Source organism: Schistocerca piceifrons, chromosome 3 (genome assembly GCF_021461385.2).
Source record: "Schistocerca piceifrons isolate TAMUIC-IGC-003096 chromosome 3, iqSchPice1.1, whole genome shotgun sequence".
NCBI classification, from domain to species: Eukaryota; Metazoa; Arthropoda; class Insecta; order Orthoptera; family Acrididae; genus Schistocerca; species Schistocerca piceifrons.
In genome coordinates this window covers 412,426,459-412,441,674 of record NC_060140.1, presented here as the reverse complement: position 1 = coordinate 412,441,674, position 15,216 = coordinate 412,426,459, and the positions used below count along the sequence as shown (strand labels likewise).

General features: G+C 40.2%; 1 protein-coding gene across 3 annotated transcripts in view; it reads right to left on the bottom strand.

Moving 5' to 3' along the window:
* LOC124789544 (protein tumorous imaginal discs, mitochondrial-like) overlaps positions 1 to 6,045 on the bottom strand; it is a 110,126-nt gene extending 104,081 nt beyond the window's left edge. Inside the window, exon 1 of one of the 3 annotated variants that reach the window (XM_047256943.1) lies at positions 5,671 to 6,045. In XM_047256943.1, coding sequence (XP_047112899.1) covers positions 5,671 to 5,851 — 181 coding nt within the window. In that variant the 5' untranslated portion in view covers positions 5,852 to 6,045. The remainder of the gene's footprint in view (positions 1 to 5,670) is intronic. The other 2 variants (XM_047256941.1, XM_047256942.1) reach the window with 2 other exon arrangements.
* Positions 6,046 to 15,216: the final 9,171 nt, after the last annotated feature.

Genomic DNA, 15,216 nt, shown 5'->3' with positions numbered 1-15,216 from the left:
CGATGATTGTTTTAAAATGCTCTAGCTCAAAAACTGTACAACCTAGCGAGCTCAAACTTGTACCATTGTTTTCCTTTGAAAAGTCCCTTCAATTTGATATGTAACATGACTATGCTACCTATATCTGAAAATTTTAAACTATTCCAAAAAAACATTTTTGAAATTTCCAAACTACGTACCCTCAGATTTTTTTATAAAAACTGTATGTGTTGTCCAGTCTAACTGACTACATCCATGCAAAATTTCAAGATGGGATCTCAATGGGTTCTTGTATAAAATAATATTTTACTACCGCAATACACACTAGTGAGGTGAAAAGCAGACTATTTCTAGGCTACGAATACTGAGGTAGGCCTACGTAATTCTAACTAACTTAAATTATTATTTTAGCCTTTTTATGCAACATTACCCTCTTATTGTTTGTTAATTCATTAAATAATATTTTAATGCGAGAATAAAATATATAAAAAAATAATAACTTAAGAATCTTACGATTTTGTACATTAACTTTTTATTATTAAAAAAAAAAAGTGAGATTTTCATGTAGGCTCAAGGCTCTAGTTTTGGCCACTATCCCACTTATGGCCAACTTGATGTAACGGGGGAGTTACACTCCATCCTTTCAGCATATATTATAAATGGGAGGGAAAACTAAAACATCTGCAGTATGTCTTCATATCAGATTGCCTGAAACATAATACAGTCACTTTCTAGGTATTCCAGAAAAAACTGATAGAAATCATAAAGCAAAACTTGCCTTTTGCACTTAAAAAGATTACTTACTTTTCTGATGGCAGCGCTGCACAATATAAAAATAAGAAAAACTTCCTTAATTTGTGTTTGAATAAAACTGATTTTGAAGTTGAGGCAGAGTGGGAGTTCCTTGCAACATCCCACGGCAAGAGCGCATGCAATGGCCTTGGTGGAACTGTTAAGCAGCTAGCTGCCAAAGCCAGCTTACAAAGGCAATATGACCAACAAATCTTAACACCCAAATCACTTATGTATTTGCCATGGAAAACATAAAAAACATTGACTTTGAATATTGCACAACAGAGTACTATGAACTGACCAAAGAATACTTACTTCCTCGGTTTAGTGACTCAAAAGCGATTGTGGGAACACAAAAGTTTCACTCATTTAAACCCTGCACAGAGTGTCAAATTACTGTCAAGCCTAATCATTTTAGTCTGGATGAGTCTCTTGAATATGTGATAACACTGAACCAAATAACACAATCACATATGGAAAATATTACTGCTGGTTTTGTGACAGTAGCATATGATGACTCTTGGTGGCTAGGATGCACTGAAGAAAAATACAATGACATGTACCGAACAAATTTTTTACACTCAAAGGGTCCAGCCCAGTCTTTTTACTATCCACAACCAAGAGATATATTAGATGTCCCAGGAAATACTCTTTTACAAACAGCGAATCCAACAACAGCTACAGGAAGAACCTACACTTTAAGTGCTAAAGAAATGAAGTTGTCGTCTCTTGCTTTGGAGAAATATCTTAAAAGATCATAAAAGAAGCACATTCAAATTGTTACACCTACCCTCACGAAACACTAAGTTGTATAAATACCATGTGTATTAACTTTGTAAATACCAATTGGTATTAAAAATACAGTTCTATCCATGCAGATATCAACAAGTTAATCTTTTTCCCAAGTGAAATTACTTATATGCCAATTTCTAATATAAGGAACTTGTTGTAAATGATTACAAATAACACTGGAAAACCAAGAAAAAGTTAATCTCAGTCATTTACAACTAAGGATGAAGATGAGTGGCTTTATTAAAAATTTTAACTTGTAGCACGGATATGACCAATTAAAATGTGTTCACTTCCTTCTGATGCATAGTTAAAAGAATCATGAACATTAAATTAAAACAACACTATATCATTTAATGAATTAAACAATAAGAGGGTAATGTTGCATTAAAAGGCTAACATAATAATTTATATTTGTTAGAATTACATAGGCCTACCTTAGTATTTATAGCCTAGAAATAGTCTGCATTTCGCCTCACTAATGTTTATTGCGGTAGTAAAATATTATTTTATACAAGAACCCATTGAGATCCCATCTTGAAATTTTGCATTGATGTAGTCAGTCAGAGTGGACAACACATATAATTTTTATAAAGAAATCTGAGGGTACGTATTTTGGAAATTTAAAAAAAAAATTTTTTTTGAGTAGTTCAAAATTTTCAGATTTAGGTAGCATTGTTATGTTACATATCAAATTGAAGGGAATTTTCAGAGGAAAACAATGGTGCAAGTTTGAGCTCTCTGGGTTGTGTAGTTTTTGAGCTACAGCATTTTAAAACAATCATTGACTGATCAAAAACAGAGGTTTTTTTTATTTTTAAACCCTTGAAACTCAAAAACCAAAGGTCAGAAAAATTTGAAATTTCAAATTTAAACTAGTGTTTGTGGGTACATTAACTGAAAAAAAAATTCATCCAAATCTGAGGGGTCATGGTTCAAATCATGTAGTACAACTGGTTGATTTGGCATGGAATGACCCAGTTGTAGAAATGCATTTGTCTACGAAAATTGATGCCAAACCATAAAAAGAACTGACTGTGACATTAGTGAAAGGTCTTGCTAAGAACCCGAGAAAATTCCGGTCCTATGTCAAATCACTTCTGTTCAGTCATTTGTTGATCCGTCGGGTGTTGCAATAGAAGACAGCAAAAGGAAAGCCAGTGTTTAAATTTGGCATTTAAAAAAATAATTTATCACAGGAATATCACACATGCATAACATTGTTTGACCATCACACGGACTCCCGTATGGAGGATATAGAAATAGGTATCCCTGGTTCTAAGAAGCAAGTGAAAGAACTGAAAACAAATAAGCCTCCAGATCTGGAAAGAATACAAGTTAGGTTTTACAGAGAGTACTCTTCAGTATTTCCCATTACTCAGCTTGCATTTATTGCACAACTTTTGCCCAACCCAAAGTCCAAAGCAACTTTAAAAAAAGCACAGGTGACTCCTGCGTATAAGAAGGGTAAAAGAACGGACCCACAAAATTACAGACCAATATCTGTAAATCTCAGTTGGTTGCAGAGTTCTTGAGCATATTATAAGTCTGAATATAACTATTTCCTTGAGATGGAGAAGCTTCTGTCCTAAAACCAGTACGGATTTAGAAAACATCACTCATGCAAAATTCAGCTTGCCCTTTTCTCGTGTGATAGCCTGTGAACTTTGGATGAAGAGTAAAAGGCAGATTCCATATTCCTAGATTTCCAGAAAACATTTACTTCAGTACCCCATAGCAGACTGTTAAGAAAGGTCTGGGCTGAAGGACTAGGTTCTCAGATATGTTAGTGACTAGAAGATTTTTTAAGTAATAGAACCCAATACATTGTCCCCAACAGTATGTGTTTGTCACAGCCAAGGGTAACATTAGGATGCCTGAGAGAAGTGTGGTAGGACTGTCCATGGCTAATCAGCAATCTGTGACTGTTTGCTGACGATACTGTAACTTATGGGAAAGTGTCATCACTGAGTGGCTGTAGGAGGATACAGGAAGACGTAATTTCTGTGATGAATGGCAGCTTACTGTACATGTAGAAAAATGTAAGTTAATATAAAATTCAATATAAATGAGTGGGAAAAACAATCCTGTAATATTCAAATATAGTTTTGATGGTGAGCTACTTGACAGTCACATCGATCAAAAGACTAGGCGTGATTTAGCAAAGTGGTATGAAATGGAAAGATCAAATAAGCTTGACATTAGGGAAGGTGAATGTTTGCCTTTGGTTTATTGGGAGAACTCTACGGACATGTACATCACCTACAAAGGAGACTGCATGTGAAACACATGCAAACTTTTCCTGAGTTCTACTCAGGTGTTTGGGATCCCGACTAGGTGAGATGAAAGGAAGGCATTGAATCAGTTTGGAGGTATGCTGCTAGATCTGTTACCGGTAGGTTCAGTCAACACCTGAGTATTACAGATATGCTCTATGAACTCAAATGGGAATCCCGAAACAGAGGGTGATGATCTTTTCATGAAACACTGTTGACAATCTTCACTTAAAACTTCCGGGCTGATAGGCTGTGGTCGAAGTATAAAACTCTCCTCTGGCATTTCGTCTCCAACTGCGGGAGACATCCTCGGAGGTACAGTGGCGAACTGCTAATGTGAAACATGTAACACCTTTGTATGCTTATGGACTATTTCTGTTTAATTATTTGTTTCATTTATATATAATGAAATCAAGTTTGATGTAAATAGCCTATTGTATGACACACCCAATACTCTCAGCTGGATTTTCAGCTGGAGTCCATGGGCAAAGAATAAATACATAAATAAATAAATAAAATGTAAAATTTTGTAAATAACATCACAGTCACCTCTGAGTGTAAGAGTGATTGATATGCATTATTGCAATCTCTATTTGAGAACATTATCAAGTGGTATAACTGTGCTTTCAGACTTGTCAAAATCTAATGTCGTGCAGACATTGTATGCGAGAAACATTTTGGTGTGATTCATTTAAATATATTAAAAACAGTACAATACCCATCAGACAGATATGACAAGGACATGCATACATATCACACGACTTAATTTTTGACATGTGCTAAAACACAGTTGTACAGTCTGACAGCTGCAACACGGCCTGAATCTCAATACTGTAAATAAATAGCTTTTACAGCCAAAGGCAATTATGATGTTATGTACAAAAGAAATAATAGGTGTCACTGTAATGTACTTTAAATTCCTAAGCTAGTTCTGATATTGGAGCTTAAATTGACTATAGTTATTATGCATTTTTTTACCCTATATTGGTGGCTGTATTGTGCAGATACGATAAATAGCTTGTAAGTATATTGACTTGAACTGTATTACGAGTTGCGCAACATGTAACCTGACAAGGGAAATCATAAATCGCATTTACAAAATCAGACAGCTTTCTGTTGACATAAATTTTCACAATAAATCACTTCACTTCACTATCTCATGCTGTGATTTCTTTTGTAATATCCTAGAAAGTAGCTGTTTACAAGCAAAAGCGAAGGTCTTGTTCACATCAAAAATGTTTCTTGAAATAGTATTCTCTCATTGCTAAACGCAGACGGGAATTTACGTAACTGTAACTGCCGGTACAATATGAATAGCGTGCATTCAAAATGCTAACAATATTTATTAGTAAATATTTTCATTAATTTCCCTAATATCACAGCATGTTCACTATAAGCACACTGGAATAAGTCTCTATAAGTCTCTACCTCAAGCAATAGAAACAATATAATAATATAGTAGTGATTCTCATACATAACTCTAACATAGAAGATTTTCTACCCGCCCCAAAGTCAATATACGCGAAATGTCAGTGTAGCATCCCCTCCACTTGTACAGTTTCATCAATGGGGTTACATCCAATTGAGTTAGTAGAATTGCAGGTATAGCTCCTAGCGATATGCAAAATACGAAGACACTGCAGTACTGAATAACGCTACACTTCAAGCAGAAGACAATGCCTATATCTGGAAGTCCCAGGGACGACACTCTCTAATATTTATGGGACACATAAATGTTACAAATTCTAACCTTTTTACTACAAAAATAAACCTGGTTCAATGTGTAACCTGGGTAAAATTATGCGCCTAATGAGAAAACATGCATGTGACTTACCCGGCACAAACTTCGTTGGTTGTTGTACGACGCGGAGTGATAACAATCCCTCGCCGTATTTTCGTCCACATCCTGCACAAGTCAATATAAAACGGCACTGGAATGGGTGTAACAATTGTAAACCGGAAAAATTAGCGCTTCTTATACAAATCAAGTTTATTAAGCCCCTTGCTGCAGCCATAATTTTCGGGGCACTGTAGACATAAAGATACACTTTAACCTCTCAACGACATGTGGTTTCTTTCCTGTAGTTCTCAGAGGCACTTATTACTGGCGACAAAAATCCTTACGCTTGTTTCCCAACGGTAGCACTACTGCCACAGTTGCAACTGGTATTCTATTTTCGCAAATCCACATAGCCCAAACTGAAATATGTCTTATGAAAATACATAGCACACTTCAGATTCTTGCATTGGTACTGGGGGAAAATAAGGAAGAAAATGAAACTGTTGGCGGGCCAGAAGTACAGTGAGACTCTGTCGTTTAGACGTACGAGATTTGCAGGTTAGCTTGTTTTGTTTTGTTTTCCATGCCTAGATACTTGCGTAGAGATATTGTTGCATGTGGATAATTATATATAATGATTATTACAATACATGCAACGATATGTTAGTACAGTTATCTAGGCATAAAAAACAAACAAAAAAAACTAACTCTCGTAGGCCCAAATGACAGAGTCTCACTATACTTCCGGTTCGCAGGTTGTCGGCGTAGCAAAGAAATTTCTCTAATAAGTAGTAATGTCCCCGTAGAGAATATTTCAGAACAGTACATTTGAAATGGAAGAAATTCCTCTATGGTCTGTATTCACAACTTATCTTCCAAAAATATGTGAACAAAGTGTCAGTCGCGGGATGATCGTCAAACTGTGTCCTGCGGCTCTCAGCCGTAATTTGCAATAATATGCTTCTGGCAACTAACAGCCGAATACGAAAACGACAACTAACGTTGAGAACTTCTTGAGTGTAATGTTCATGCTCAGTAAATAACCACAAAACTTATAGAGACAATAATATTTCAAGATGTGCTTAATTTTAATTTATGTTGGTTCATTCGGCGGTTAGCTGAGTATTTGACCGCCTACCTCAAGATAAACGGGTACTTAGCTCAGCTCCTGCAAGGTAGAGGATGTGAGATAGGGAATATTTTGTTGTTTCTGTTCCACTACTTCCAATACTGACAACGCATGGGTGTGCATGAACGTACCAAGCAGCTGCTGTGATATATTTTTTGACATGGAAGTAACATGGATTCGTGAACGCGCACTATAGAGACGATCACCTTCAACTGTTGTTCATATTTGTATCAAGGAATATGAAATTAAATTAAGGCTGTTGTAATACAATGCAATGAGTAGAAGAAAAATTACAATCAAAACTTCTAGTAAACATCTGCGATCGTGTCGCATATTGCATAAGGAATTTACAGGGTGTTTCAAAAATGACCGGTATATTTGAAACGGCAATAAAAACTAAACGAACAGCGATAGAAATACACCGTTTGTTGCAATATGCTTGGGACAACAGTACATTTTCAGGCGGACAAACTTTCTAAATTACAGTAGTTACAATTTTCAACAACAGATGGCGCTGCAAGTGATGTGAAAGATATAGAAGACAACGCAGTCTGTGGGTGCGCCATTCTGTACGTCGTCTTTCTGCTGTAAGCGTGTGCTGTTCACAACGTGCAAGTTTGCTGTAGACAACATGGTTTATTCCTTAGAACAGAGGATTTTTCTGGTGTTGGAATTCCACCGCCTAGAACACAGTGTTGTTGCAACAAGACGAAGTTTTCAATGGTGGTTTAATGTAACCAAAGGACCGAAAAGCGATACAATAAAGGATCTGTTTGAAAAATTTCAACGGACTGGGAATGTGACGGATGAACGTGCTGGAAAGGTAGGGCGACCGCGTACGGCAACCACAGAGGGCAACGCGCAGCTAGTGCAGCAGGTGATCCAACAGCGGCCTCGGGTTTCCGTTCGCCGTGTTGCAGCTGCGGTCCAAATGACGCCAACGTCCACGTATCGTCTCATGCGCCAGAGTTTACACCTCTATCCATACAAAATTCAAATGCGGCAACCCCTCAGCGCCACTACCATTGCTGCACGAGAGACATTCGCTAACGATATAGTGCACAGGATTGATGACGGCGATATGCATGTGGGCAGCATTTGGTTTACTGACGAAGCATATTTTTACCTTGACGGCTTCGTCAGTAAACAGAACTGGCGCATATGGGGAACCGAAAAGCCCCATGTTGCAGTCCCATCGTCCCTGCATCCTCAAAAAGTACTGGTCTGGGCCGCCATTTCTTCCAAATGAATCATTGGCCCATTTTTCAGATCCGAAACGATTACTGCATCACACTATCTGGACATTCTTCGTGAATTTGTGGCGGTACAAACTGCCTTAGACGACACTGCGAACACCTCGTGGTTTATGCAAGATGGTGCCCGGCCACATCGCACGGCCGACGTCTTTAATTTCCTGAATGAATATTTCGATGATCGTGTGATTGCTTTGGGCTATCCGAAACATACAGGAGGCGGCGTGGATTGGCCTCCCTATTCGCCAGACATGAACCCCTGTGACTTCTTTCTGTGGGGACACTTGAAAGACCAGGTGTACCGCCAGAATCCAGAAACAATTGAACAGCTGAAGCAGTACATCTCATCTGCATGTGAAGCCATTCCGCCAGACACGTTGTCAAAGGTTTCGGGTAATTCCATTCAGAGACTACGCCATATTATTGCTACGCATGGTGGATATGTGGAAAATATCGTACTATAGAGTTTCCCAGACCGCAGCGCCATCTGTTGTTGAAAATTGTAACTACTGTAATTTAGAAAGTTTGTCTGCCTGAAAATGTACTGTTGTCCCAAGCATATTGCAACAAACGGTGTATTTCTATCGCTGCTCGTTTAGTTTTTATTGCCGTTTCAAATATACCGGTCATTTTTGAAACACCCTGTAAATGTAGTACAGTAACTGTTACTAATCATTTAATCGTTCGTCCACGCAGACAGCACAGCACCATTTCGTCAGCGTCACAACATTGGGATCGCTGAGGTCGACAGCAGTACGAAAAAGAGAATAGTCGACACGAAGTGTTCCGAATTGTGCCGACTTTTAACGATCAGTAGTAAGGGGCTAGGACCAATTTATAGTGCCCTTACAGTAGCTACTGTACTGGGATTTCGATGTGTAAGAAAGTTCTCATTCCCGTCGATGTTTATAACGAATTACCTATACATTTGTATTCTCTTCATAGCTTGGTCATTTATTCTAATTTCAGGGTTTCTCGATCTTCATTTCCGTTCAGTAACAAATAATCTGTTTTGTGTGATATTATCGTTAATTTGTTTTCCATGTACCAATTACCAAGGAAACAGTGTCATCAAGTCGTGGTTGACACCTATCCTGTAGTTCCTGTGTGAGTAGCCACAAACATTAACGACAAATACTTTCGTAATGATCGCTAACGATAAAGTTTCTAGTAAATTGGAAATACCTGGCTGTAGCAATCTGTGGGGATACGAAATGGAAACATTCCAAAACCCAGTCTTAGGTAAAGCAGATGACAGACATTGGTTCATTGGTAGTACACTGGTATAATACAGTCAGTCTACAACACTCTTGCGAGCCATTCTAGAATATTGCTCGACTGCATGGGTCCCACACCAAATAAGCCTAAGGAGGGATACTGGACGTAAAGAGGAGGGCGACTCAACTGGTCACACAACCGTTTGCGACTGAAGAGCGCCACGGAATTTCTGAAAAATCTGCGCTAATGGCAGATGAAACCTTAATGGTTGCTAACGACAAAGGTATGGGTATATTTTTGCAATCACTAACGTCATACAAATACCTGTCTGTAACAGTTTGTTGGGATATGAAACAGAATGGTCACATAATCTCAGTGGAATGGAAGGTAGGTGGCCGACTTCCATTCATTGATAGAATACCGGGAAAATGCAGTCCACGATGGACAGTGCTTAGTGAAAACTCGTGTGAGCAATCCAGAATACTACTGTATACTTATACGAAATAGGACTGACAGAGAATATGAACGTATACAAAGAAAGACAGTACCAAATGTGATAGGTTTGGTTTATCCACGTGAGAGCATCTCATAAATGCTGAAAACCCAAACAGGACGACACTTGGAAATATGTCAACTATTCTTCGGAAGTCTACTTGAAAAGTTTGAAGGATGAGGAACCTAGGAATATCCTACGATCCCCTATGGGTCGCTCCTGTAGGGATCACAAGGACAAGATTAGACTACCGCAATTCGCACAGAGACATTTTTAGATATGACTCTTCCACACCCCATATGTGAATAGATTGAGAAGAAGCCCCAGTACCTGGTACAATGGGAAGTAACGTTCACTATACACTTGATAATGATTTGTGGAGTAGTGTTGTGGATGTACACTGATGTGCAAAACTTAAGGGCGAAAGTAACTTTAACATGATGTGTCACCGTGAAGTAAAGTAGCTCCATTAAACTTTGGCCACACATAGAAAGAACGTCTGCAAGCATAGTACATAAGGTAACTGAAACTAATACGCAGTCAGGCGAAGAGCAATGACGCTTTTATTCAAAGACAATAGTTACACTGAAGTCACTGTGACTCATGATGGTCCCATGGATATTACTAAAAGCACAACTTGTTTTTTAGTAGGGTGTGTGATCACCATGGACGGCAATGCGTGCTCTCAGCATGCTGCCATGATGGCCACAATGCTGCAAAAGAGCTTTTTTGATAAGGCATTCCATTCCACCACCAGCGTGGTTGACAACTGCAGGACGTTTGATCGTGCATCTGGATTTGCTGCAATACGTCTCCCCAACATAGTGTACACGCTCTGGATGGGATTTAAGTCAGGGTAATGAGCAGGTCAGTCCATTCGCCAAATATACTCTCATTCCAAGAGCACCCCTGCCTTTGCTATTTGAAGCGGTCGCGCATTGTCATCCATAAAAATAAAGTCATGGCCGAATGCACCCCTGAAAAGATGCATATGGGGAATGTGAATAGTGTCACAACAACGTTGACTGGCAACCGTACCGTATTCAAAGATTTTAAGAACAGTACACTCAAGCAACATTATGCCCTCCCAAAACATGACACCTGAATCACCTGGGCGCATTGCCTGTGCCCATCTCTCGCCGTATGAGGTTATGTCCAGCATTGTCGAACTTCATACTTTTGGTAGTTCAAGTGTCATGTTGTGCAGAAGCATAATGTTGCATTGGTTTACTGACCCCCAAATCTTTGAACATGGTGCACTCACCAGTCAACGTTATTTCGACAGTGTACTCCTTTCCCATGTGTGTCTTTTCATGAGAGCATTTGGCCCTGATTTCATTTTTATGGATGACAATGTGCGACCGCATCTAACTGTGCAGGTGCAGAAGCTTTTGGAAAGAGAGGATAAGCAGCTTTTGGACTGGCTAGCTCGTCCCCCCCCCCTCCTCCCCCAACTTAAATCCCATCGAACATGTGTGGACTTTGCTTGAAGTGATTTATGTAAATTGAAATCAGGAAGGCTGTACGAGTATTCGAAGCTCTGTATTCCAGTGGTCCTGGCTATAAGCGGGATGGTTCTCTTGAAAAAGTCACTATCGATTTCGCCGGCCGGAGTGGCCGAGCGGTTCTAGGCACTACAGTCTGGAACCGCGCGACCGCTACGGTCGCAGTTTCGAATCCTGCCCCGGGCATGGATGTGTGTGATGTCCTTAGGTTAGTTAGGTTTGAGTAGATCTAAGTTCTAGGGGACTGATGATCTCAGCAGTTAAGTCCCATAGTGCTCAGAGCCATCTGAACCATTTGAACTATCGATTTCTTTCCTGCCTCGTCCAGTCCAAGGTGGTGCTCACGCGATTTTTGGATTGATAACTGTGCATTTGCCTAGGTACCATCAGGGTACAAATCACACAGAGCGCATAATAGGAACTCTGTAGTCAAGACTACTAACGAACGCTTTTGCAGTGGCGCTCGACTAGACGGTAGTTGTTTCAGAAGGTCCCCATCACCAGGCTCTGCGCCAGTGTTCTGGGTTAAAATACAAAACTCTCCACAGTGCCCATCCGAATGGGAACATATAGCTCAACTTCTCCCTCATCGTTATTAACACATAAGGATGATCCTAGAACTCCACACACATTCAACACTGACATTCACAGTGAACGGATACATTAAGGCACCATCGTGCATGAAGAAAGAAAATCTTTCTCATTTGTATCTCATCAGACGTCATCAGACATTACTTTCAGACATGAAGGCCACTGTTTCTCTGAGTTTGTTTCACGGCTCTTCTCGTAATTGGATGTAATAGGTACTCTCTGTATGGCTATGACGGAATTCCCCTGCTCTTGGGCTTTTCCTGGTACTGAACAGCCCAGTATAAAATCAAACCCGGACAGAAAAGAAAATCACTCAGATTCACTGCTAACAGAAAAAGTGAAGTACGTGGAAGACACAGCTGGATGTGTATGTATGCATCACCAGCCAGGATGTAGATGATTCTCTTTGACAGCTAGAATTGTCACCAGAATGCGTTAGTGTTGTTCTTGTTTACTGTCGTTGCAAGAGGAGATAGGCTGTGTTAGGGGCATGAAGATCGTCATATGTCAAGTGATCATTGTGGGGGACAAGGTGATGCTGCATATACATGTGGACAACATTATTAGAAAGTGAGAAAGCTTGAAAGGAATTTCACAAACTGGGGCTGGACCTTCACATGCTCGACTGTATAGCCGACTCCTTACAGTGATGCTGCAGAGCTGGGAGTGAGAATGTGTTTCTGTCAGCATCGTACACTCGTCAGTGCGATTGCAGTGAAAAATCGTTTATTTCTGTGGTGTCAGAATCATTCAGGTGCTGTAGCGGCCGATAAATTTGAGCAGCCACCAATTTGTCGGGTTTAGTCAGCCCTTGTTCACGATCTGTCCAGTAGGCAGCAACAACTCGCACATGTCACGCCGCATGAACAGTTCTTTAAACAGGCGGCTAGAATTACGTCATGCCCTCGGTGGTATTCACAGCACAAACACCAAGACTGCCCGTCCAGACAAGCACAGGGCTAAACTTGTGGAAGGAAAGGTCACATACAATCCGTATGTTTGCAATGGAATGAACGTAAGAATTATGCTCATTCACAAAAATCTAGTCACAAGGTCCATGTAATCAATGCAGTGTATTCAAAGGCTGCTGCAGGCATTCGCAAAACTAACAATCAAACAGTTTCTTCAAAGCTACGCCAGTCCAACAAACTTTTTGTTCACTTGCTTATTAGTGGAAAATGTGTGAAATTTAAGTTGGACACAGGTGCCTCTGTTACATTACTGAATCGTAACACACATAAACTTTAGGCTTCCCATGCCCATCTAAAGCGAGCACACACTTGACGGCTTATAATGAATAAGGCATTCCCGTTCTCGGAAAATTTACTTTGCCTGCCATATATCGCTTGCAGACACGAACTGTGACTTCCACTATGCTACTTTTTTTCTTTTTTTTGCTTAAAATTCAGGATAATGTGTTGTCCATGACTGCATTCAGTGCCAAAGACAGTGTAGCTTGCTGAAAGAATTACTTGGGCTCTTTTCTGAAGGTTTAAGCAAGGCTGACAATTTTGTTGTTCATATTACTATGAAAGACAATGATTACCCGAAATTTTGCTTGGCTAGAACTATTCCCATTGCATCACAGGACAAAGTGGCTGCTGAACTTAAAGAAGTGAAAGATAGTGGAGCTATTGCGCCCATACAAGCTAGTCAGTGGGCAAGCCCACTGGTTTTGCTCCACAAACCTTCAGGTCGCATTCGCTTCTGTGTTGACTTTAAGTCTACAGTCAACCCACAAACTGTGATTGATACTTATCCACTGCCACGCCCAGAGGATCTCATGGACACATTAGGCGCTGGTCGCTACTTTTACAAAATTGATTTGCGTGATGCATATCTTCAAATACCACAAGATGAAGATGTGTTGTGAACACTCATTTGGTCTCGTTTAAATATTTGCGTTTGCCTTTTGGCAGTGCTTCCGCGCCCGCCATTTTCCAACAGTATCTGGAACACCTGACTGCTCAAGTACCAAACTGTTGAAACTATTTGGACGATACTATCGTAGCAGGTCGTACACCTGAAGAATACATTGCAAATTTGCATGGTTTGTTTCGTGTGTTATCCAATGTAAGACTAAAGTGTTGACTGGACAAGTGTGATTTTTTAAAACCTGAGTTGCAGGATCTTGGTCATATCATAAACAGTCAAGGTGTACATCCTCTTCAGTCACATTTGTTAGCCATACGTGACCTGCCAGTTCCTCGCAATGTCACAGAATTGCACTCAGTCTTAGGGAAAATGAACCATATTATATTCGGTTCATACCGAATGCTGCACAAATCGCAGCTCCATTGCATCGCTTACGTCGCAAGAACGCCCTCTTTGTTTGGACAGATGAGTGCCAAAAAGCTTTTCAAAGACTAAAAAATGGATTGCTCAGTGATCGACGCTTGGTTCACTTTGATCCTGACAAGCCAGTTGTGTTGCAAGTTGACGCTTTTTCTTGTGGAATCGGTGCAGTGCTTTCGCACAGAATTGATGATAAAGACAGGTCTATTGCTTTCGTGCCAAAAGTGTTGTCCAAAGCTGAGAGTAACTATTCACAAACAGAGAAAGAAGCATTGGCTGTTGTGTATGGTGTCACCAAATTCCACCACTACTTATATGGCAGAAAATCCTACTACTTAGTAATGGATCACAAGCTACTGTAGTCCTTGTTTCACCCGATGAAGCCGATTCCTGTACGAACTGCCCGAAAACTGCAAACATGGGCTTTGTTGTCTAAATACCAGTACGAGATTGTGTATCGTCCGATAGCCCAACATGGTAATGCAGACACACTTTCACGTCTTCCGATTGGCCCTGATACAGATTTTGACGCTTCTGTTGCACCTTCTAGTCACATCGATGCTCACGATTCTGAATTGCTTCAAACCTTTCCTCTGAAATATAGGAAAATTGCACAGGCCACGGAAGCTGATTCAGATTTGAACGTTTGCTAAAATACACTCGCACATCTTGGCCTCACTCATTGCATAGCATAAAGGACTCTGTAGTGCACCGATACTTTGCACGTCGGCATACCCTCGCTACACAGCAAGGTGTGATTCTTGTTTAAAATGACAGTGGACAGTCACGTGTGTTGATCCCTAAAGCTTTTTCAAAAAAGAAGTTTTGCAGTTACTTCACCAAGGACACTGGGAGATTGTTCGTACGAAACAGTTGGCGCGTCGACTCTGTACTTGGCAGGATATGGGCTCCTAAATAGAACAGATGACGTCACTGTGTTACGCATGTGCGGGAAATCAGTCCGCTCTGCCACAAACATTCTCTTCTTGGCCTAAGTCGCAATCACCATGGCAACGTGTGCACATGGACTTTGCGGGTCCTTTTTAGAACACTCGTCGGTTGATTGTGGTAGACTCTTATAGCAAATTACCTTTCGCTGTGCCAATGAAATCGACA